The following is a 23,137-nucleotide window of genomic DNA, read 5'->3' as shown; positions in this document are numbered from 1 at the left end:
TTTAAATGTTATCATTTGCCATCTACAGTTTTTAGGCATTTTGGGATCCTGAACCCTTTCTTGGACACATCAATTTGTTTGGTAAGAACACAAAATGAGCCTGCTGTATCAGGCTAATGGCCCATCTAGTCTGGCATTCTGCTCTCACAGCGGCCACACAAATGCAAGTAGGACATGAGCACAACAGCACTCTGCCTATGCACAATTTCTAGCAACTGGTAAATTCCAGTTTCAGAATTATTTTGTTTTACCTTGAGTGGGATCTCTATATGTTTTCTATTATTATTATTATTATTATTATTATTATTATTATTATTATTATTATTATTAGTTCTTCTAGGGCCCTGAGAGGGGCAGACAATGATGATGTAATAGTATTTTAACTGCAATATCTGAAGAGTCCATGACAAAGCTGGATAGGAAATTTGTCAACTTGTTTTGACATACAAAACAGATTGAAAAAATGGTTGTAAACAAAATTGTCAGGTATGGTTTTCATACCTTTCAACACTTTCGCATTATTAACGGTAGTTATATGTGTGAAACTTTTACGTGGGTTGATTTAAGTGAGCTTCCTAGACTGTTTGTACATTTCCTGATGCATTATACAGACATAAATACTTTTTTTTTGCACAAGGAATTATGATTAGGCAGCAATAATGAGCTTTAGTAAATTGAAATAGATCTCGGAGGCCCTCAGCTAGATTGGCTGGCAGCCTGAGCACATTGGCATTATATCCAGTACACAGACTGGGCCATCTTGGTAATATGCCATATCTGTGGATTCTTCTAGTTGATTATTCCTAGAGTTAAAGAGACCCTGATGAATCCAGGAACTGTAGTCTTCCATTATACAGCGTGGCTTCTTAGGCTAATGAAGAAATTGGAAGCAAGGATGTGGCTTTTGCCTCAAACATGCATCCATAGACCAGTTGGGGTTACAAGACTGGTGCATGCTACTTGTCCAAGCTCAAAATGGAAATATTCAGTGTAGCAGGGAACTAAGAATATCCTTAGCCCTTTCCATCTGAAAATAACCAAATGCCTGTATTACTGTACATGAAGGGTTATCTGTATGAGTTTCTTGAATCACGAAGAGATCCTTCACAGGAAATGAAAACTGATTTTTTTCTCCTTCTGATCGAAGACTTGATAAAAACCTTTGCCTGGGTTTAAGAGAATTTTGCAGAGAGCAAGCATTTGGTGAAGTCTCTGAACTCTGCCATCATCTCCCAGGAACTCTACATTCTAGAAGTACAACTTTATTTTAATTTGTTCAGATGTATTGCTCTTTCCTGGGGTTAAAAAAATAGAGAATTCCTGCAGGGAACTTTAGAGAACCATACTCACAAAGCCAAGCTTTCTTGATCCCCTTCAAGATTCTTTGAATTCCTGCTGTATACAATAGTCAGTAGAATACTATAGTTTCCAGCTTGTGTGCAATTCCATGCAAACTCCCCTTCTTACTTAGGGGAGTTAGACTGTTAGACTGTTATATTTAACTCATTGTCCGGTTTCTCCACAACCTCTTCCCCTGCCATTGAGAAGGTTCAATTATTTTTGAAACAAAAAATCTAAATAATAAAGTATAGTCAAGATTTATGAATACATAAGTTTATTGATGGGACGTGGGTGGCGCTGTGGTCTAAACCACAGAGACTAGGGCTTGCCAATCAGAAGGTCGGCGGTTTGAATTCCCATGACGGGGTGAGCTCCCGTTGTTCAGTCCCAGCTCCTGCCCACCTAGCAGTTCGAAAGCACGTCAAAGTGCAAGTAGATAAATAGGGACCGCTCATGCAGGAAGCTAAATGGCGTTTCCATGAGTTGCTCTGGTTCGCCAGAAGCGGCTTAGTCATGCTGGCCACATGACCCGGAAGCTGTCTGCGGACAAATGCCGGCTCCTTCGGCCTATACAGTGAGATGAGCGCGCAACCCCAGAGTCATCCGTGACTGGACCTAGGTCAGGGTACATTTACCTTTACCTTTTTAAGTTTGTTGCCATCCCAATCCACATGTTAAAAAACCCCAGAAGAGCCCATATCCCCCTAGACAACATTGTGTAAGGATGATTCAAATTCTGCTCAGTCAGTCTCCACCATGCTTGTTTTTCCATAGGAACTAGTTTCAGATGCTATCAGTACTGAGCATATGTTCTAGCTAACAATAGTAATATTTCAATGACATACATATATCAGAAACATTTCGTTATTGGCTTTAAGCTGTGAGTGGGTGACCTTTTCCAGCCAAAGCCTATGTACCCTCATGGGCCAGAGTAAAAAATAAAGTGGCTTGGGCCGTGGGCAAAAGTGGGCAGAGCAACAGATATTACTCCTACTTTGTGCAGTAGCTTGCATTCCAGGCACACACACTGGAGGTTCCTACACATCCCCACGTATACAGACAAACAAGATGCATTATCATAGGCCATGGATACATTCCAACCAGGCAAAAACACATGAAGATTGTGTAGAACAGGGTCAGTGAGGGATGTGTCCTGGGAATGGGGTGTGGCCTAGGGAGTGTCTCTAAGCCCAAATAGAGAGGCCAGGATGACTACATTCTTTCCCCAGGCCTGACGTTTCTTATACCTGGTTTTAGAGAATACAGTTTTCACACTCTCAGCTTTTGGGTGTTTATAATCCCCTCAAATCTTTCACAGTTGGGAATAACGGAAGAGGTTGGTTGATCAGTGGCAGCTACTTAAGAGGTACCAGCATGAACACCAGTTAATCTGAGCCCTTTCCATGCCCCTTCCAGTTGTAAACCTTGTGAGCTGGTATGGCCCTAACCCTATGGTCAGGAACTCTTTGCAATCACCGTTCCTGATTATGGGGACTGGGGGCTATCTGTGTATAGTAGGCTCCTCGTTCCAGACATGTGGCTGGCAGAGGTGCTGGGGCCAGCAGGAGACATTGAGATGGGGCCCATAAGTGCAGCTCTGTTTTCCCCTCAGTGTGATTACAGTTGTGTGGAGGAGAATTTCTGAGAAGCCAATGCTCTATTCTTAATTGTTGCGTCGTGGTAAAATTCTGGCCATGCTCTGTCACTCCGAGCAATCTCTGGACCTGTGTGCATCAAAAAAAAACAATACCTACTATATATTTTAAATAGGTGTGTGCAACTTGTGATCTTTCAAGCCAAATTTAGGGTGCATTGTAGCCTGTTTTTACAGCCAGAAGGAGCAAAAGGAAGAGGATTTTAATGCTGCTTCTTGGTTTGCAAACATTGCTTGTGGCTGCCTAGCTGGGCAGACAAGCCACCCATTAGCAGTACCTCTGCCTTGCCTGAATTGAGAATATTTATTGGCCCCCATTCAGACCATTAACCACACCCACACACTAAATCAGTGCACCCCCTGTCTATCTTGGATTTGCTGAGAAGGAGGAAAAGAGCTGGATTTCATCTGCACACTGATGACACTTCAACCCACATTTCCAGTTAAGAATAATTCCCGTTGGTTTTTATGGAAGGGTGTTGGTGGTTCTGTTTGTATTACTTGTTTTGAAAACTCAATAAAGCATTTTCATTTTTAAAAAAGAAGAAATGTATGCATACATTCAGAGCAACCAAGTCTTTCATGCTCTGTTTTTGACACTCTGGAAAATGGTAATCTCCAGCTAATGTGTAACTTCAGATGTATATATTCAGATATAGATATGAAACAGTGTCCATCAAACATAACATAGATCTCTCAAAGCATTTTACGATTTTCTGAAGCAATGCTGGTTCTGTCATTATGAACAACCAACTGACTGCCAAGGGCAAATGTTAATATAAACTTGATCAGATATGGAAAAGATGCAAAGGAGCCTAGCATGTGGATGAGAGGCTGGCTAATCCTGCTTTGGTGTTTTGGTAAACAGCCATTAAAACCTACTTGGCTGTACCATGTTCTTTGTTTTCCACTTTATTATTAATTAATTAATTAATTAATTAATTAATTAAATTTCTATATCACCCTTCATCCAAGGATCACAGGGCAGTTTATAATATAAACACACAAAAATACATAGTAACTAACAATAGCAATAGCTAGTTTCACATTTTCTATTTCTATGGTGGCAGGAGAAACCAAGTAAAATCAAACCCATATTGGAAAATAGTCTTCTACTGGGCAGCTCCAGAGTCACGGCCAAAAATATATTAACAAATTCCAACTTAGGGTGTAGCTCACTTTTAACATGAGATACGTTGGGCATTGCAAACAACAGTGGGTGAGCAAGTTGACAGTGCAAAATGCTGCTTCATTGAATTGTACAGTGTGAATCATATCATTCTTGGCATACCAGCCTCTCAGGAGACCAAGTCATTATTTTGAGGTAAATTGGCTCCTGGTAAGGATGTAAACAATGAACAAAAATTGTGTACCATTTATTTGTTTTCGCCTTATGTGTTTAAAAAGTAGGTTTAGAAGAGATTTCCTGCTCCTCGCCCCCCTATGGGAGGACAGTAGGGGACTAAGGAATTGCATTGGACTTTGAGTATGTGGAAGGGGGGGAGATAGCTGGGGGGAAAGACTAAGAAAATACAGCATTTCTTCCAAGCTCAGCTTTTCAATTACAAAACCTGCCTCCGCACCATCCTACAGCCCCATTTGACAATGCCTGTTGTCTGAGGATGGAATGGGGGAAGGTACAGATCATTTTTTAAGAACATTGAAGAATCAACAGGGGGAAAGTGCCCCAGAGGGAAACCATGGGAGACACTGAATAAAGTCTCTGCTTCCTCATTCACTGGATATTGCTACTAGCATTAATATTGCAGAGAACAAGGAGGTTAAGAGTATACACATGTGGAACATTGGCAGGCAGTCTGAACATAGAGCAAGTAGTATTAGAGGTTTTTTTGTTATTATTTCCTCTATCAAAGGAATATGAAACCACAGGGAAACAGTGGCTCTGAGAATTCATCAGGACAACCACCATAGAATAGCATTGACGAAACATTGGCACAGTGGGTAGGTGGACACTTTCATTTGTAAAAGCACAGAGGGTCATGGATATGTCAAATGTAAACACAGCAATATATTTTATACAGGACACACTGACCAAGCAAGTGTATGAACTCTATTCTCATTTGCTAGTTTCACTGACCAGCACCTGTGGTGATTTTGAATTTGTTGATAATCTGATACTAATGCACAGGATGTCACCCAGAGGCTGAGCATGGCTTTACGCACAACTTGGTGCAGAAACTGGAAAGGAGCTGTGCTGTCTCTGGTATAATTCCAAGACTCTTAAAATAAGGATTTTCTAGAGTTGCTGAGGGAAATTAAGCTTTGTGGTCCTGAGATATGCAGTAATCCACTCCAACCAGATTTCAGGCATTAATGAGAGGAAGGAATGAGCAAAATGTAGATAATGCCTCACAGATCAGGCCCTTGTCAAACAGACCCCCCATCTTCTGTGGAGTCCAAGGCCTTCACCCTTGGTGAATTTGTAATTTTGCTTTTATATGTAAGATTGCAGTACAGTGGTACCTTGGTTTTTCAACCACTTTGGATTACAGCTGTTTTGGATTACAACCACATCAAACCTGGAAGTGTGTGTCCCTTTTTGGGATTACAACCCATTTTTTTGGATTACAACCAATTTTTTTGGGGGGGGGAAGGCCCCATTGGCGAAAGTGTGCCTTGGATTACAACCTGTTTTGGTTTACAACCGGACCTCTGGAATGGATTATGGTTGTAAACTCTTTATGGTTTCATTTTCTGAAATAAAAATGGTAGCATAATCACAAAGGGTGGAATTTGATGTTCTGCTCTTTTAAATATTCTGTCTACACAAGGGGCTATAGAGGCATGCTAAGTAACCCTTTATGTGCCCGGGGCAGTTGCACAACCATCTCAGCATATGCTGCTGTGCTGGAACTCAGTGTGAGTGGAAGAGGAATCTGTTTTAAATGAATTTATACTCAGAACTTGACAGTATTGAACCACCTCTTATACTGAGTTGCCACTTATATGTAACCTGCTTGTGTATTTGTTATTTTTAGAACATCTGACCAATTTTATACTAAATTATACATAAGAAATCTTTATTATGCGTATAATACAAATAAATAGTCAAGCCGCATGTGGTACAATATTTGTGCAGCATAATTTTATCTATACATACTGTATGTGTATTAATACATACATATTTTTATACAGTTATATGCATTGTTGTATGTATCTATGTGTTTATGGCCACCTCATGAGAAGAGAAGACTCCCTAGAAAAGACCCTGATGTTGGGAAAGATGGAGGGCACAAGGAGAAGGGGACGACAGAGGATGAGATGGTTGGACAGTGTTCTAGCGACTAGCATGAGTTTGGCCAAACCGCGGGATAGGTGTGCCTGGCGTGCTCTGGTCCATGGGGTCACGAAGAGTCGTACACGACTGAACGACTGAACAACAACAACATGTGTTCATTACTTGAGGCAACCTGGGATATACATGGACATATATAGGGGTGTGTGTGTGTGTGTGTGTGTGTGTGTGTGTAAAATATGTAAAATGATGTGAATAATGATAAATTTTATATGTGAACATTGTTCCTGTTTTTGGTAACTCCAAATGTGGGGTAGTGGAGGGGAACTTGCTTCTTGTCAAAATTAAGGAGCAAGGTGAGAATTAGAAAAAAACAACCCTAAAAATGTAAGCTTGACATTAAAATTTTAATAAAATCAGTATTTTCCTGAGGCAGCCACATTCTGGTGTGTGTGTGTGTGCACACGCACGTGCCACGTGACTAGGCCCTGGTTGTGAGGCAAAAGGCAGTATTTTTACTTTTTCCACATTTTCTGGTATTTCCATTTTATGATAGATGTCAACCCCCAAACTGTTTCCTTTATGACTTCCGGCGGCGACGCCATTGCGGAGCGGTCGTGGGTTGCCTCGGCTGCGAGGCGACCCAGTCCGTCCCGGGGGTTGGAGCCCCGCTACCGCAAAGCGGGGCTCCGGTGGGGTGCGGGAAGAGCGTCCCGCACCCTGGGCTCCCCGGCTGTGCCCATTAGTGCTCTGAACCCTTCCCTCGCTCCCCCTGTAAAGGGGGAGTGGGGGTGAAGGGACAACGGAGCCGGGCTATAGGGGACATGCCCCAACCGGGACGCAAATGCGGTGGTCACCCCCGTGATGAGCGTCAAAGTTCAACCTGTGTTTAATGGAATTAAAGAACCCGGTGGTCGTGAGTATTCGAATGGCTTGACTTTATGTTTTTCGGACGATCCGGGGGGAAGAGGAAAGGAAGCCTGCCTCCCTCCCTTCGGGCGAAAGAAAATAACCAGTTTAAGTGACTGCTGCTACAGTAATTGATACAAAGTATTTGAACTTTGAAAAGTGAGACTGTTGAGATCTCCCTTTGGGGAGTAAGTCTGTAGAAAATATCTCCGTTTAAAGTTTTGGTCTTTGCGCTCTGGCTTCAGGAAAAATGGCGATGGAAAATTTGGATTGACGTGGGAAACAATTGTAACAAAGGGAGGAACATAGAGACAGGAACTGAAATTTGACACTCACCCCCTCCCCCAATATGTTGGACTTTGTGTTTGAACTTATTTTGAACTCTGAACTAACGGATGAAGAAAGGCTTACTGTCTTGGAGCTGGAACTGCTTAATCGGAAACTGAAAGTCTTGAGTGGGGTAATAAATAAAAGAAATCCATTTCCCACAGAGGAGGCTTTCCAAATGTTTTATTCAATGGAAGGAAACCTTGGCAAAGAGTTGAAAGGGATGCTTGAAGGATGGAGAGAGATGATAGGGCGACTCCGAGTAAATGATCCGTTCTTTGGGGGTGGCAGCCCCGGGACGGTAAGATTTGCTATATCCAGACCCCGAGGTGTGAGCTCGGGGGCAAGGGACAAGGAATTAAGATATCTACAAAAAGAAGAAGAATGTTACAAAGAAGCGGAGGAGCCGAAAGAGGAGGAGATGGGTACCCTGATGCTCGATGCAAGGATTGATGTGAACTGTGCCTGGATCTGTGGACATATGGGAAAAGAGGACGATTGGAAGATGGGTTCCGGCGATAGACAGAGAAGAACAATGGACAGAGGGGGAGTGGGATAAAGTATTAAATGTAAAATTTAAATGGTTTGTCATGGCATTCTGAAATCGGAGGGCGAAGGTGGTTAGTTTTAAGTTTATTTTGAATAAGTAAGGAGATATTCGAGGTTTTATGTTATTAGCAGCAAGATAAAGGACAGAAGAAGTTAGTATAGATTTTTTGAGAATATTTTGTTAAGATTTATGATAAAGTAAGAAGATTAAGATGATTGTTTTATTTCTAACTGAAGTTAATTTTTAGAGAAAAGTGGTTAAAAAAAAAGAAGATTATGGATTTAAAACCGAAGGTGAAAAGGCAGGGGAAGTCAACTGTCAAGATTCGGAAATAGAAATTTTTTCTTTACGTATGCAAACAAGAAGAAGAATCCTGGCAATATTTGTATTTGTTTTGTATTTGTGGGTGTGGGTTTGGGTGTATGTTTTGTTACGAAAAATGCCAATAAATTCTTCATAAAAAAAACTGTTTCCTTTATGTTTGGATTAACAGGAAAATGTTGATTTTATTTTTGATCTGAACACCTTGGTTAAAAAAAATCAGGTCTGACAGTCAATTGATTACATACATTACAATATTCAATGAAGAAAATGTAGAACACAACATTTAAAGGTGAACTGATTTATTGTGACATTTTTTAAAGGTGGCATAGGATTATTTGTTATTTGTTATTGTTTTTGCTACTTCAGACTAACACAGATGCTCTTGAGATATTTAATTAAGATAAGTTTTCTTACACTAAGGTGCTGAGACAAGTAATTTATTTGGACAAATTGTTCTAAATGTATAGTGAACCAAGGGATTGAGAGACATACTTTGCTTGCAGTACTATCAACACTGCCTAAAGTAACATTTACAGGAGAAACCTTCTGCAAAAAATAACAATGAGTGATGCAGTTCTAAGCATGTTGTATAGCCTTGTGTGCACAAAGGCAGGGGAGAATATTTACAATAGAGATTGTTTAACTTGTAAACATATCCCATTTAGTTCAATGGAATTTGCTTGCTAGCAACATTGTAACCATAGTTAATTGCATGTTTCCAATCCTAACCATGAGTTTTCTGCAATTATGTGGAAAAGAACAGTCCAGAGTCCGGACTGTTCACTCCCACTGGATTTTGCAAGGCAGAAAACTTTTCACTGATGTTATTCAAGAGCAAGATGGCTCTTTCAATCCCAGAGCAGAGCCGTAGCAAAACTGGAAGCAAACCATAAGGTCAAAGAAGAGGTAGGATGAAAATACTGAGAGAAACAGCTGCTTTGCCAAGGGGAATTCTGGATGAGATGGTCTTCTAGCAAAAATGTAATCTGCTTAATGAGCTCTGTTTGAGGCAGGGGTATAGAAGTTGACACTCAGGGAGGCTTTGTGACTCCCCAGGCCTATTTGACCTTTGGGGTTCTCCCTAGGCCAGACTCCCTTTCCTTGCCACCCTCACTTACTAGCACTGCCCTGCATCCTCCATTATTTGTGCCTAGCTGGAATGTGTATTTGAACTGTGATAGTGCTTGTTAGATGGAGAATGGAGAGACATTTTGCTTGGGCTATGGTAGAAAGATAAGTGTGCCCTTTATTGCTCAAATTACTTTCGCCTCTGGCCTATCCACCTCTGGCATGCAGCCCTTGGAGGTTGCCCTTAGGCTAAAAAAGGTTCTCCATTCCCTTGTTTAAGGGTTTCCAGGCAAAAATAATAACAATGACAGTTAATCTTGGTTTACTATAGTAGGATACCATTCGGTTGGCTTTTTAAAGGCTGCTTGGGTTTTTATGTATGGTCAGGTGGTGTCTTTGCTTCTAGGCTCTCAGACCTCATATGCATTTAGAGTAGATTATATACGCTTACTTTTTCACCATGTCACAGGACCGATGATCGAATGAAATCTAGTTCTCCCACTGCTGTTCTGTAGCCTGAACAGCAAACTAGCAGTAGCCTAATGTTTTTGCATTCTAGTACTTTCATTGTGTGCAATATTTTAATGAAACAAACGAAAAGTGTTCATTCTAGTTTTGTGTGGTGTTGCTAAAGGTTGCACAACTTCCATTATTTACTTGGGTACCTAATCCGGGAATTCATATTAGAACTCGTGAGGAAAGGGATTAAATGTCCTGAAGCTTCTTTTCACTGTTGCAACATGAAGCTTCAGCTCAATATGTCCATAGCAGCTTCTTTGACCACCCAGTCTCTGTGAAAATTCTAAACTGTCAAGATGGTGAGACTTCTGCAGATGCAGGAAAATGTCTTAAATGAGCCTGAGTAGTTTTCCCCTTTGGAAACACAGTGAGTGAATCATTCCTTCTAGTTACTGCTGAACTGTGCAGTTATTACAGAACCCTGATTGTTTTCAGCATGTAGACCTGTAAACATTTTAAGTGGAGTTGGCCCAAGACATTTTGCTGCCTAAAGCAGAGCAGCAAATCTGCCCTCTTCAAAATTCAAGGTGCATAATACCCAAAATTGGTCAAGTTATTTTGGCACCTCAGGCAAAAAAATCCAACAAGCACCTCTCCCTCTCCCTGGCAGCAAAAAATCTAACAGTAATACATTTAATAATATACCAATTTGTTGCCATTTCACAACACCCAAAATCAGCAGCCAGAGGCAGTAGTCTCACTCTGCCTAATGATGGGCCCAGCCCTGAAAAATCTTTTCCCGCCAGTGCCATTGATTGATCTTAAGGTGCCTTAATTACTTATAACATTTCTACCCTCCCCTTCTGCAAAGGAGTTTCCTAGGCTGCTGAACCTCACAACACCATCACAAGACTGAGAAACAGCGACTTGCTCAAAACTACAGGGTTTGCTTCTTATCTCAGTGGGGATTTGAAGGTCAGTTTTAGGGGTATAAACAGACTGGAGGGTTTGGATTGGATCCTGATTGAGTACTTCAGAAAACTGCCCATCAGTTTTAGGCTGAATCTGATTTGGAAAGAAAATGAGGCTTCTTCTGCCAACATTTCCCAAGATTCACTATTACTGGGAAATAAAAGTATCTATACTTTTTCCTTTTGCAAGACATAGTTAAGGTTGTAAGAATGAGCTGGGTATGTCTGTATGGGGGGTGGGTGAGAGAGAAGTTAGTGGGTGTTGGAGGTAGGATTTATTTTCGAATTGCAAAACATGGTTGAAATTTGCAGGCATAGTAGGACCTCCAGAATGCATAAGGCCTGTCAAGTTACAGGCAGAGGATCTTTTTCTGTGCTGGGCACCTTTAAAATTTGCCCAACCCCCACCACAGAAACCTCCATAAATTTGATTTTTGGCAGAATTGGGTGATTTTTGCTGCCAGGTTAGACTCTCTGGAGGAAATGAATCCTGCCAGATTTCAGAAGGACTACTGTAGTGGTTTTCCTTCAAGGACAGCCTTTACAGTTTTCTGGTGGGTAAAATCATTACCTCTGATTACAAGCTTGAACTATCAGTCACAACTGAGCATGCTCCCCACCCCGCACCCCTACCCTGGTATTTTCCTTAAGATAATGTCAGAGGTGTTAGGTTTGCTTTTCGTAGACAACTTTTCTGCAGAGGCTTTCCATTTGTGGAATGTTTTCCCCAGGGAGGTTGGGCTGGCACCTGCATTATACACCTTTAGGCATCAGGTGAAAACATTCCTTTTCAACCAAGCATTTGGCTGATTAATATATGAGACCCTTCTAAATGTGTTGTTGGAGGAGGGTTATTGGTTTGTGTATTTCTTGTTTTTATTTTATGTTTTGAGGTTTTTTTTTTAACCTTGTATTTTTATGTTGTGAATTACCCTGAGATCTATGGATGAAAAGCGGCATTCAAATTTAATAAATAAAATAAATAGCACTTATGCATTACATAGTTATTTTTCACTTGTAGAAGTTGGAGCTATTTCTTTATTTAACTCTACTGTAATTAATTATCCTTTGAAAAGAATATATATTCTAATAGAACTCCTAAGTAGGGAAATGTACAAGGGGTTGGGCAGTGCCCATATGAATGTATGTTATGGTTAGCCTGGATATACTAGATCAATATGAACATAAGTTGATTGGAAATCCTTGAAACCAGAAGCATATATTTATTGCAAGTACATGTGGCCTGAATGAACAAACCACCCTTGTTGAACACAGTTCTTTGGTAACTTTTGTTATGTTCAAAAATATAATTTACTAAAGTAGATTGAATATATTATTTTCTACAGAGGAAATATGGGAGGGAGAAATGCTAGTCTTTAAGGTGCCATGGGGCTCTTTGTTGCTCTTATTAAGATGTTAAACATGCTAGCTTTGTATGCTCAAAATTTTCTTTTTTGCTGTTTTTTTCCAGGCTGACAAAAAAGAAAGGAGCAATGCCTTGAATATTGCAATAGATAATATGTGCAAGAAAACAAGAGACCTCCGCAGGCAGGTAATCTCCTCAGGGAAAAAGTATGTTCAATAGATAGTTCTGCAAGCAGTTATAACATAAAATAATAATAATGACATGCTTTTGTTTTATTTTAAGAAGGCACACTTTTCTTTAAGAAATGCAGATGGAGATTAGGGATGCAGATTAGGGATGGAGGTTTGGAACAGTAGAAATACCAAAAGTCAATGATTTAGAAACATGTATTCAAGGGTCTAGTGAGTGGTCTGAGAACACCTAATGTTGCTTTATTGCTTGAAGGTGTGGGCTTAGTCAGTTCCTTGCATGACAGATTCCATTATATAAGAGTGAGAGATTAAATAGTCCTAGGGCATGGGCAAAGGCACATGATGAAGCAGCGTTGCTGAAAGCTAATCAGATCTGGATCTGGTCAGCCCCTCCTGCACAGCAATGTTTGTTTTGAGAGAAAGGTTGGAAAACAAAACAACAGCTTTCTTCTGTGAAAATGATTATTTCCATACTGAAGGTTGTTTAAAAGCATCCTTACACAATACATTTTAAAAACATCTTTACACAATGCATTAAAATAAAATTAAAACTAACAGCCATAATCTAGCATAGCCTTGCTGGAATATAATAGTCTTATTTATACCCCCACAAACCCAGACAGAATCCTGTTCCTAATCTATGCTTAGTATAAGAATATTAAATTGATTATGGTATGGAAATAGGCATGTTGATAGGCAAATAATTTATGTTGGGTGCCAAAGGCGACAGAGAACCAGTTTGTGGATTCATCTTATATGTTGTACATGTGTGATTATAACATTGAGTGTGCAGTTCTGTACACATACATTTTACTGTTCATATCCAGGAACATTTAGGTACCAAATACTGTGAAAATCAACTTACAAGGTGAAATTCACTAAGTTCTACTAGCCACTAGAAAAAGTAATACTCTCACCAAGCATTTGTAACAGGAGGCTGAAAAATACACCCTTATATCTGAGATTGTTCTTTCAAGTTGTTGGTATCCATCTATCTAGAAAGACAATGGAAAAGTGCACCTTCGGTGGTAAAGTCAAACCATTGGAGAGTTACAGCGCCTGCTGTGGCTGTAGAGATAAATACAAGAGAGACCTGTTTTATTATTGCAACTGGGGTAGATGAAGGCATCCAGTTTCGCTGTTACTGGTGCCCCATTGTGTTTCTTCACTGGAAATGACCACTGGGAGGAGCTCAGAGAGGTCATTTCTCCACTGGTTGCTGCTGTGGATACATGACCTGAATGTCTGTCACCAGGCACTGCAGTCATCAGTAAGGGATTCTCACACGGTGGAGTTAACGTTGCCAGCCTTCATGTCATGTTTGCATACATCTTTATAACACAGAGTTTGCCTGGTGCCTGAGGCCAGCTACCCATAAAGCACATCCTTGGGGCTCCTGCCATCTTCCATTCTATGTACATGACTAATCAATCAATATCCCTTCTCTTTAAAATAATTTTGAAAGCACATTGTTTCATTTTGCATTACATTTAGTATTTTTACATGTACTGATAAGGAAGAGCAAGAGTCATATTTCACAGTGAATAATTTAACCCAGTGGAGGAGTGAATAATTTAACCCAAGCAGGAGTGGAGGACTTGGTGGGTCCAGAGCATCTTAGATGGGGGCATGGGGTGGGGGAGAGGAAATGGAAGTCCCTTTGCATTAGCAAAAACTATATGCACAGATCATTGGATACAACCCAAGCTTTATTATTTGTAGAGTACATTTACTGCATAGCATAACACACACAAAATACCATGATATATGATTTAATTAATGGTGCTTTCTTTTCCCAGCTCCGAAAAGCTATCATTGATCATATCTCAGACTCCTTCTTGGACACAACTGTTCCACTTCTTGTGCTCACTGAAGCTGCCAAAAATGGAAGAGAAAAGGAAATAATGGAATATGCTGCTATATTTAAAGAACACACATGCAGGCTTATTGAGGTGAGTTTGTTGATAGTGCAGTGGACCAGATGTAACCTTAGCTTTCAGTAATCCCTTTGTATTTTTGTTCCATAGGAAGGTACAGTGACTGCATTAGCGACTATGTTCACAGCAGCATATTTTTAGTTTTCCCTATTATACATATTTTTGTATGGCCCTGCTCCATGTTTGTTCATGTGGAAGTGTTTGTAGCAAACTGTTGTTTTTCTTGTAGCTATTATTGGAATCTTCTGTGGGTGTTTTGAATAGTCCTAGAGTCTTTAAAATAATGTTAGGTACTTACTGTCTAATTATTAAGAGAGATTCATATAAGCACATTCTTTCACATGTGGATAGTGTAGCCCAGGAGTGAACAGACTTTGCATTTGCAGGATCTACTTTGTTTTTTATTAGAATCCTGACATCTACTAACTGGACTCAGCTGCTAAATAGTAGCTCAGGAAAGGGTAGGGAGAAAGCCACCCACTGCATCCCATGAAACATATACTCATATGACTGAATCTGAAGTTCTCTTATACCCCACCTCTCTCTGCTTTCTTCAGCTTAGCAGGCTAATTCTGTGGCACCAATAATAATCATAACAATAATCATAATAATCATAATTTATTATTTATATCCCGCCCATCTGGCTGGGTTTCCCCAGCCACTCTGGGCAGCTTCTAACAGAACAATAAAATGCAATAATCTATTAAACATTAAAAGCCTCCCTAAACAGGGCTGCCTTCAGATGTCTTCTAAAGGTCTGGTGGGAGGGCGTTCCACAGGGCGGGTGCCACTACCGAGAAGGCCCTCTGCCTGGTTCCCTGTAACTTGTGAGGGAACCGCCAGAAGGCCCTCAGCACTGGACCTCAGTGTCCAGGTAGAATGATGGGGGGTGGAGACGCTCCTTCAGGTATACTGGACCAAAGCCATTTAGGGCTTTAAAGGTCAGCACCAACACTTTGAATTGTGCTCGGAAACGTACTGGGAGCCAATGTAGGTCTTTCAAGACCGGTGTTATGTGGTCTCGGCAGCCACTCCCAGTCACCAGTCTAGCTGCCGCGATCTGGATTAGTTGTAGTTTCCGGGTCACCTTCAAAGGTAGCCCCACGTAGAGCGCATTGCAGTAATCCAAGTGAGAGATAACTAGAGCATGCACCACTCTGGTGAGACAGTCCGCGGGCAGGTAGGCTCTCAGCCTGTGTACCAGATGGAGCTGGTAGACTGCTGCCCTGGATACAGAATTAACCTGCAGCAGTCTGATTGGTCTGCAGGAGCCACCCAATCCAGCTCCAGGTGGAAGTGACTCAGCAACCTGATTGGCCTGCAGGAGCAGCCAATCAGGCTCCTGGGGGAAATGAATCCACAACCTGATTGGCCTACAGGAGCAGCCCAGAAGTAGCCAATCAGACAAGGCCCATTGTGTAAATAATGTATATATAGTAGGCGTTTTGGGGGAAACAGACATTCCTTTTTTTGCTACTACAAGCTGAATAAAGAGCATGAAATTCAGTGTGTGTGTGTGTGTGTGCGCGTGCACACACACGCTTGAAAACTTAGCTTTACATTATGTACCCTAAAGTTGTAAAAATGCACCTCTCTGCAGAATTTAGTGACTTAGAAGCATTATTAGAAGCACTGTCAAGGTTTGTAACCTCAAAACATAAACAACATTTTTTCCTAATTTCTTTGAAAATCTGTGAAGTGCTTTCTTCTCTTTCCTCCCCCTCCTCCTCCTCCTCCTCTTTCTTTGAGAACAAATGCTTTCATGTGCATGTTTAAATTTTCTTTAATAATAAGCTGCATATAATAAGCTAGCTCCTTGGCAAGCACTGTAGCTTCTCACTTTTTTTTTTTTTTTGCATCTGTGCAATTTTTGTTTATGTTTTACACACATTTCTGGATCCCTACTTACAGCTAAAATTAGGAAGACTGTATTCTTAGCTTCCTTCTCCTAATGCTATATCACATGTTATAACAGAAACAGGCATCTGCTAAATATTTATATATTTATCTGCAGCACGTATAGGCCATCTTATATCCTAGGTGTTTGGGGAGCCTGCAGCATAAATCTGAGTTTAAAAGTTGGGAACAGTAAGATAAAAAAGTACCAATAAAAATACTGCAATTCTCCACATTTTTATTTTATTTTTACTTTTTTAAAAATCCTCAAGAAAATCAGTGTTTCAGTGTGGATTTCTCTAAATATATACATCTTTGTATGCAGTTTTGTTAATATACAAGTTTTTGCAAGCTATTTCCCCTAATATAATGCCTTTTGTACTTAATATACTGGTATATTAGCCCTTTTCAGTAATATATGCATTTCAATGTAAATTTTACCCTAGTATATACATTTTTGTTCACATTACTTGGCTGGAGAACTGAATTGCAAAATTTGGAGAAGTGCAAATTTGAAAGTGATACTGCATTTCAATTCCCATATTGTTTTGGGAAGTGTGAATTAGGCAGGTTTGCCTTTAAAGGCAAACTGAAGTGAATATCTACCCCATCTCTAGTTGAGGGTCCTCTACAGTCAGGTGGGTTTGTGGGGGGGGGGTTGAGATTGAATAATACTTATATGTGTGATTTTAGAGTTTTCCTTTTAAGGTAATTGCTTCCTGCATTTTAATATAATATTACCATTGAGTGTAACAAGCACATAGCTGAGGGCTGTTTTAATCGTACTAACACTGGATTCAGAGAAATTCTTCTGCTCATTTAGGTATGCATAAATGCTTCCATTTCCTTTTAGTGATATTAATTATTATAATTTAACTGCTTCTGGTGCTCCCATTATTACTTTCTGGTTTTGAGAGTTATCATCCTATTATTGGATACATGTAATGAAAAAAAGGGACAGCTATAAGAAATTCTTATTTAAAAGTTTCATGATGTGGTTCCCAAGTACTTATATGTATTTCTGAGAAACAGCATGATTAATGATGCTGAGTGCATTTTCAATAAATAGTAGTGCTTGGCTCTCCAGGAAATTAATTAGATAGCAGCTATATTGCATCTGTCAAGTTAGTAGTATATCATATGTAAAATACTCCCAAGAAAGCAGTCATACAAGGGGATATTTGACACACAAATTAACAGATTTACAATGCAATCCTGTGCACGCCTGCTCAGAAGTCTCTGCTTTGAACTCTTACTGAATTCATAGAGGATTATGTTCAGGTAAATGTGTCTTTGATTGCAGCCCTGTGTGTGCAAAAATAAATATCTTTTAGTATCCAACACAATTAGAAACAAGGGTAGGGGGGAAATGGATAGAGTTGTATCATGTAAACAAATATCCCCTTTCAGCATGCCAGAAATCTATTTGGAATAGCACTGAATACTCAGAATTATAGAGGAAACACTGTTGTTTTTGTTGTTGTTTATGTAGCTTGGCTGTTAAGGATCTAAACTTAAATATATTTGAATTTATCATATTGGTGTAAAACCATACAAATTTTCTACAGTTGATTATGCGTATGGGGCAGTAATGGAGATTTAGTGGATGCTTGTCATGGGCAAAATGGGCACTGAAGAGTCTGCTCAATAACATCTAACACAGTATGTGGGGCTGCAATTTAAAACACAAAAGAGTACATGTATGGAAGGTACTTTTTTATGAAGAATTGATTAACATTTTCATAATACAACACATACCCAGACCCACACCTACAAATACAAAACAAATACAAATACACATAATGCTAGGATTCTTCTTCTTGTTTGTATACCTTACAAAAAAAAATTTCTATTTCTGAATCTTGACGTTTGACTTCCCCCGCCTTTTCACCTTCGGTTTTAAATCCATATTTTACTTTCTTAACAACTTTTCTCTATAAATTTTTTTAACTTCAATTAAAGATAGCACAATTCTCTTAATCATCCTATTATAACATAAATCTTAACAGAATATTCTTATAAAAACTAAACTTATTTCTTCTGTCCTTTATCATGCTGCTTTTAACTTAAAGTCCAATATCTCCTTGCTTATTCAAAATAAACTTATAATTAACAAACTTCACTCTCCGATTTCAGATACCATAACAGAGCATTTGGGTTTTACATTTAATACTTCATCCCACCCCCCCTCTGTCCATTGTCTTTCTCTGTCTTTCGCCAGAACCAATCCTCCAGTTGTCTTCTTGTCCCAAATGTCCACAGATCCAGGCAGCATTCACAACAGACCTTGCATCGAGCTTCAGGGTACACATCACATCCTTCCTGGGCTCCTCCGCTTCTTTGTAGCATACTTCTGCTTCTTGTAGATATCTTAATTCCATGTCCCTTGCCCCCGAGCTCCCACCTCGGGGTCTGGATATTATAAATTTTCCCGTTCCAGGGCTGCCACCCCCAGCAAACGGTTCCTTTTCCCGGAGTTGCCCAGCCATTTCAGACCATCCTTCAAGTACCCCTTCCAGCTCTTTGCCAAGGTTTGCTTCCATTGTGTAAAACTTTTGAAAAGCCTCCTCTGTGGAAAATAGATTCTTTTTATTTATAATCCCACTCAAGACTTGCAATTTCCGATTAAGCAGTTCCAGCCTCAAGACAGTAAGCATTTCTTCATCCTTTAGACCAGAGTTCAAAACAAGTTCAAACACAAAGTCCAGCATTTTGGAAGGGAGGGTGAGTGAGTGTCAAATTTCAGTTCCTGTCTCTTCCTTCCTTTGTTTCAATTGTTTCCCACGTCCGTCCAAATTTTCCATCGCCATTTTTTCTGAAGCCAGAGTGTAAAGACCAAAACTTTAAATGGAGATATTTTCTCCCCACTTAATCTCCAAAGGGAAAACTCAGCAGTCTCAGTTTTCAAATTCCGAACACTTTGTATCCATTATTGTAGCAGCAGTCACTTAAACTGGTTACTTTCTTTCTCTCCCGAAGGGAGGGAGGCAGGCTCCCTTTCCTCTTCCCCCCGGATCGTTCCGAAAATAGAAAAGTCAGTCAAATACTCACAACCACCAGGTTCTTTCAGATCGTTAAAGACAGGTAGAACTTAGACGCTCATCACAGGCTTTGTCGCCGCATTTACATCCCGGTTGGGGCATGTCCCCTATAGCCCGGCTCCGTCGTCCCTTCACCCCCACTCCCCCTTTACAAGGGGAGCGAGGGAAGGGTTCGGAGCCACAACGGGCACAGCCGGGGAGCCCAGGGTGCGGGACGCTCTTCCCGCACCCCACCGGAGCCCCGCTTTGCGGTAGCGGGGCTCCAAACCCCCGGGATGGACTGGGCGCTTTGCAGCCGAAGCAGCCCACGACCACCCGCAATGGCGTCGCCGCCGGAAGTCCATGTATGGAAGGTACTAACTCTTTCCCTACACGGCTCCCCCTCTCATCACTTTTCTTCTCTCTGGGAGAAGTAGCCTATCCTGGCTCTAGGAGATCCTGTGGTCAAATCATTCTCTCCAATTAATTTTAATCTCAAGCTGTATGAATAGCAGTTTATGCTTCTCTCAGAATTTAAGAGGGGAACAAAGTAAAACCTAAATCTGTAGCTAGTAATGACCTGTAGGTATAGTAAGCCCTTCTCACTTACGTCAGCGTCATATTGTCCAGTCAAGTCAGTCACTCAGATAGTTATTGTTTGAAGCTGGTGCCATTACAATATAACTGACAAAAGACAAGTGAGACAATTCAACAGAAGGTTGAAGACAGGGATTTTCAGAAACGCTAGTTGTCAAAAAAAAAAAAAGTTCCTTAAATCATTTCAATTAAGAAAACCAAAACACTTTGGCAGTTGACACTGTTTGGAGTCAAAAAAGTAGCTTGTAACTTTTTTACTGGTATTATGTATGAAGCTACCCAATAGGTAACAATCAAATGACCTGATTCACTTGCTAGAAGATTCTGAAATGAATGGATGAATCTATCCACAGGGGAATTGTATAAGTTGTAGTGCACAAAGACTGTGATCTATCTTGATCTGCATAAACAGAGTTGATAATTTGTTGACCTATTAAACAATTCACTGGTCAGATATTCTTTGGGCCATATTATAGGAAAGAAATTATTCTCATCACAAGCCAATATACATAATGCTGTGTTTGGGAAAATTGAATTGTGCAGTTGGACACAGTAAGGAAAAAACTCATGTAAATGAGGTAAATATATAGATATTTATTTATATTTGATTTGCATGTACACTAAGATGGCATTTTGGAAACTATACTCTTTTTTGTTTTTTGAATCTGTCTATTTTTATACTTCTAACAGTACCATCTTATAAAACTACAACTAAATGAGCATTTATGAGTATCATATCATTATTTCAGAACAGAATTCTGCCACAGTTGTATAAGTTTATTAGAAATCTATTTCGCCCCCCCTTCCCTTGAAAGCTTCTGATGCTCTATTCAAAGGAAGAGAACCCCACTAAGACCTCATAACACAGCTGTGTGATAATCTCACAAGGTAAAAAAAAAACATTTCTAATGAAATGTGAGATAGCCTGGGTTCTGAAATGGTAGCATTATAATTCAATATAAATAATACATTGTGTTTAAAAGGTAAGCAATTAAAAGGAATCTTGAATATTAAAAGTGACATAAAACAATAGCCATATTATAGTGGATTGTACAGATTCTCTGGGCAAAATTCCAATCATGCAAATGTTTATTGCCCATATGTCTGTGATGTAATTATCATATAAATATGAAACCAACACTAAAAGAGTCATTTAACTGTGGCTTTCTTTTGCATTGTGCCTAAACTGACCATCGTGGCCAGTGAAATTTAAGGCAAAAATGGAAAGTGAGGAACTTGAAATTGGATATGATGCATTTGTGGTGAATGCCACATAATTCAAAGTTGTCCAATATATTTATCATAAATATATATCCTGTCAACACTTTAGGGGCCTAGAATTCATGGAACAATTATCCAGGAAAGAAGTGTAGATTTGACACTGCTTATGGCATTAAAAAGAACCAACATTCAAACCAAAAATCTTTAGTGAATGTAACTGTGTGCAGAAGTGGGGGGGGGGGCAGAGATGTGGAGCTGCCCTCCTGACACTGACATTGCTGCTGCTGACTTGGATGGGGCTGGGACAGAGCTATGGGGCCATGTGGTTGCAGCAGCAGGACTGCTGGAATGGTGGCACTTGTCTCACTGGTGTAACTGTAACCCAGACTTTGACACAACTCCAGGTAAGCAGATATGACACAACGCTGCATGCACCACTTCTTACTATGTGCATGCCACCTGGGGTTCCATGATGGAAGAAATGTGTGGTATAAATGTAAGGAATGATAGGTGTTCTGGAAGCCTGAGTATAGTTTTTAATTTGATAAAATTCTAATTTAATATTCAAATTAATTCAGAAATTGCTATTTGAAAACCTGCTGCATTGCCCCACCTTAAATGTCTTCATTTAGTCATAATGAGTTTTATACTAGAAGTTTAAACTTGATGAAAAGACTTACCAGAGCATAGCTTTTTTGCAGTTGTCAAAAAGAATCTGCTCTAAGAAAATTAATTGGGTTTGAATCTTTGCTTTTAGTGACTAGAAGTCATGACAATGGCCTGTCCTCATATATATATAAAACTATATTCTGAAGGATTGCCTGTGAACTCACTAAAATTCATATGGAAACTTGAACTGGGGCTGCCGTTTGATGAAGTGACATGGTGGTCCTTATGGGACAAGACACCATTTAGATCTAACTGTGAGAAATGGGGAACTTACGTTGAATTGTCCCATAAGTGGCATATAACTTTACAAAGATTATCACATATGGCTCCAGGTTCCTCACTGAGGTCCTAGAAAGGATGTTAAAATATAGGAACACATCTGCATTTATGGTGGAAATATCCACGGATTAAATTGTATTGGAATGTTGTGGGTTTTTAAATTTCAGACTCATTGTAAAAGGTACAATAATGCTATCCCTGCAGTTAGCCCTTCTAAACAACAGAAGATGAGTTGTTTTGTGTAGTAGGGAACTGGCCAGTTATTTACATACTGCTGCCAGACTAATTATTTTGGAGATACATGGTGGAAGCAGATATAGACTACTGATATACAAAAGTGTGGGGCATTGCATTGTTAGAAAAATGGACACACAAACTGAGAGCACTTAGAGGCCAATGCAAAATTGAAAAGTTTGTTTTAATTTGGTATGATTTTGTGACTAATATTAAAGACATACAAACCTGGTTAACCAACTGCCAAGTTTGTGCTTGACATCAGTCAATACCAGTAGTGACATACATTATGACAGAATAACCAGATCACCCATAGCAAATCCTGGTAGCTTATTTATTTCTTTACTTGGAAGGACTCTGTTTACTTTGTTATTGATTGATTACAGTTCCTGCTACTTGGAGCACCACTGCAGAAGGACTTATTACCACTTTAAAGTGCATATTTGCTCATCATGGCATACCTTCTATTTTGAGAACAGATAATAGGTCAGAATTTTCTGCCAAGCTGCGTTGCAATTGACTTTGATTTTCAACATATCATCATCAGTCAAGAGTTCTCTTGAAGTAGTGGGAAAACAAAACAGGTAATTCATGCAGTAAAGAACCTGCTGAAAAATAATGAAGAAATGCACACAGTTCTCCTGATATGCTGCTCAGCCCCACTGGTTGGAATCCTGCAGAGTTGCTTGTGAATCAGTAGCACCATAGACCCTAGCAAACCTGGCAGCCCTTAGTGCTAATTCAGTTTGATACTTGTGGATATCGAATTAAATTAAGTTCAGTAAAAAGATTGGAAGCAGGAATATATTGCCCATTGTCTTGGTCAAAGCAACTTCTAATAATGCACCCGGGAAACAGAGAATTGAGG

General features: G+C 39.9%; 1 protein-coding gene across 1 annotated transcript in view; it reads left to right on the top strand.

The window, feature by feature from the left end:
* CTNNA3 (catenin alpha 3) overlaps window positions 1-23,137 on the top strand; it is a 577,780-nt gene that overhangs the window by 311,893 nt on the left and 242,750 nt on the right. Inside the window, 2 exon segments of the mRNA XM_033148941.1 lie at window positions 12,331-12,411; window positions 14,216-14,368. Of these exon segments, the coding sequence (XP_033004832.1) occupies window positions 12,331-12,411; window positions 14,216-14,368 (234 nt within the window).

Source organism: Lacerta agilis, chromosome 5, assembly GCF_009819535.1.
Source record: "Lacerta agilis isolate rLacAgi1 chromosome 5, rLacAgi1.pri, whole genome shotgun sequence".
Taxonomy (NCBI): Eukaryota; Metazoa; Chordata; class Lepidosauria; order Squamata; family Lacertidae; genus Lacerta; species Lacerta agilis.
The sequence above is the reverse complement of the archived record's forward strand: the minus strand, read 5'-3'. Positions and strand labels throughout refer to the sequence as shown.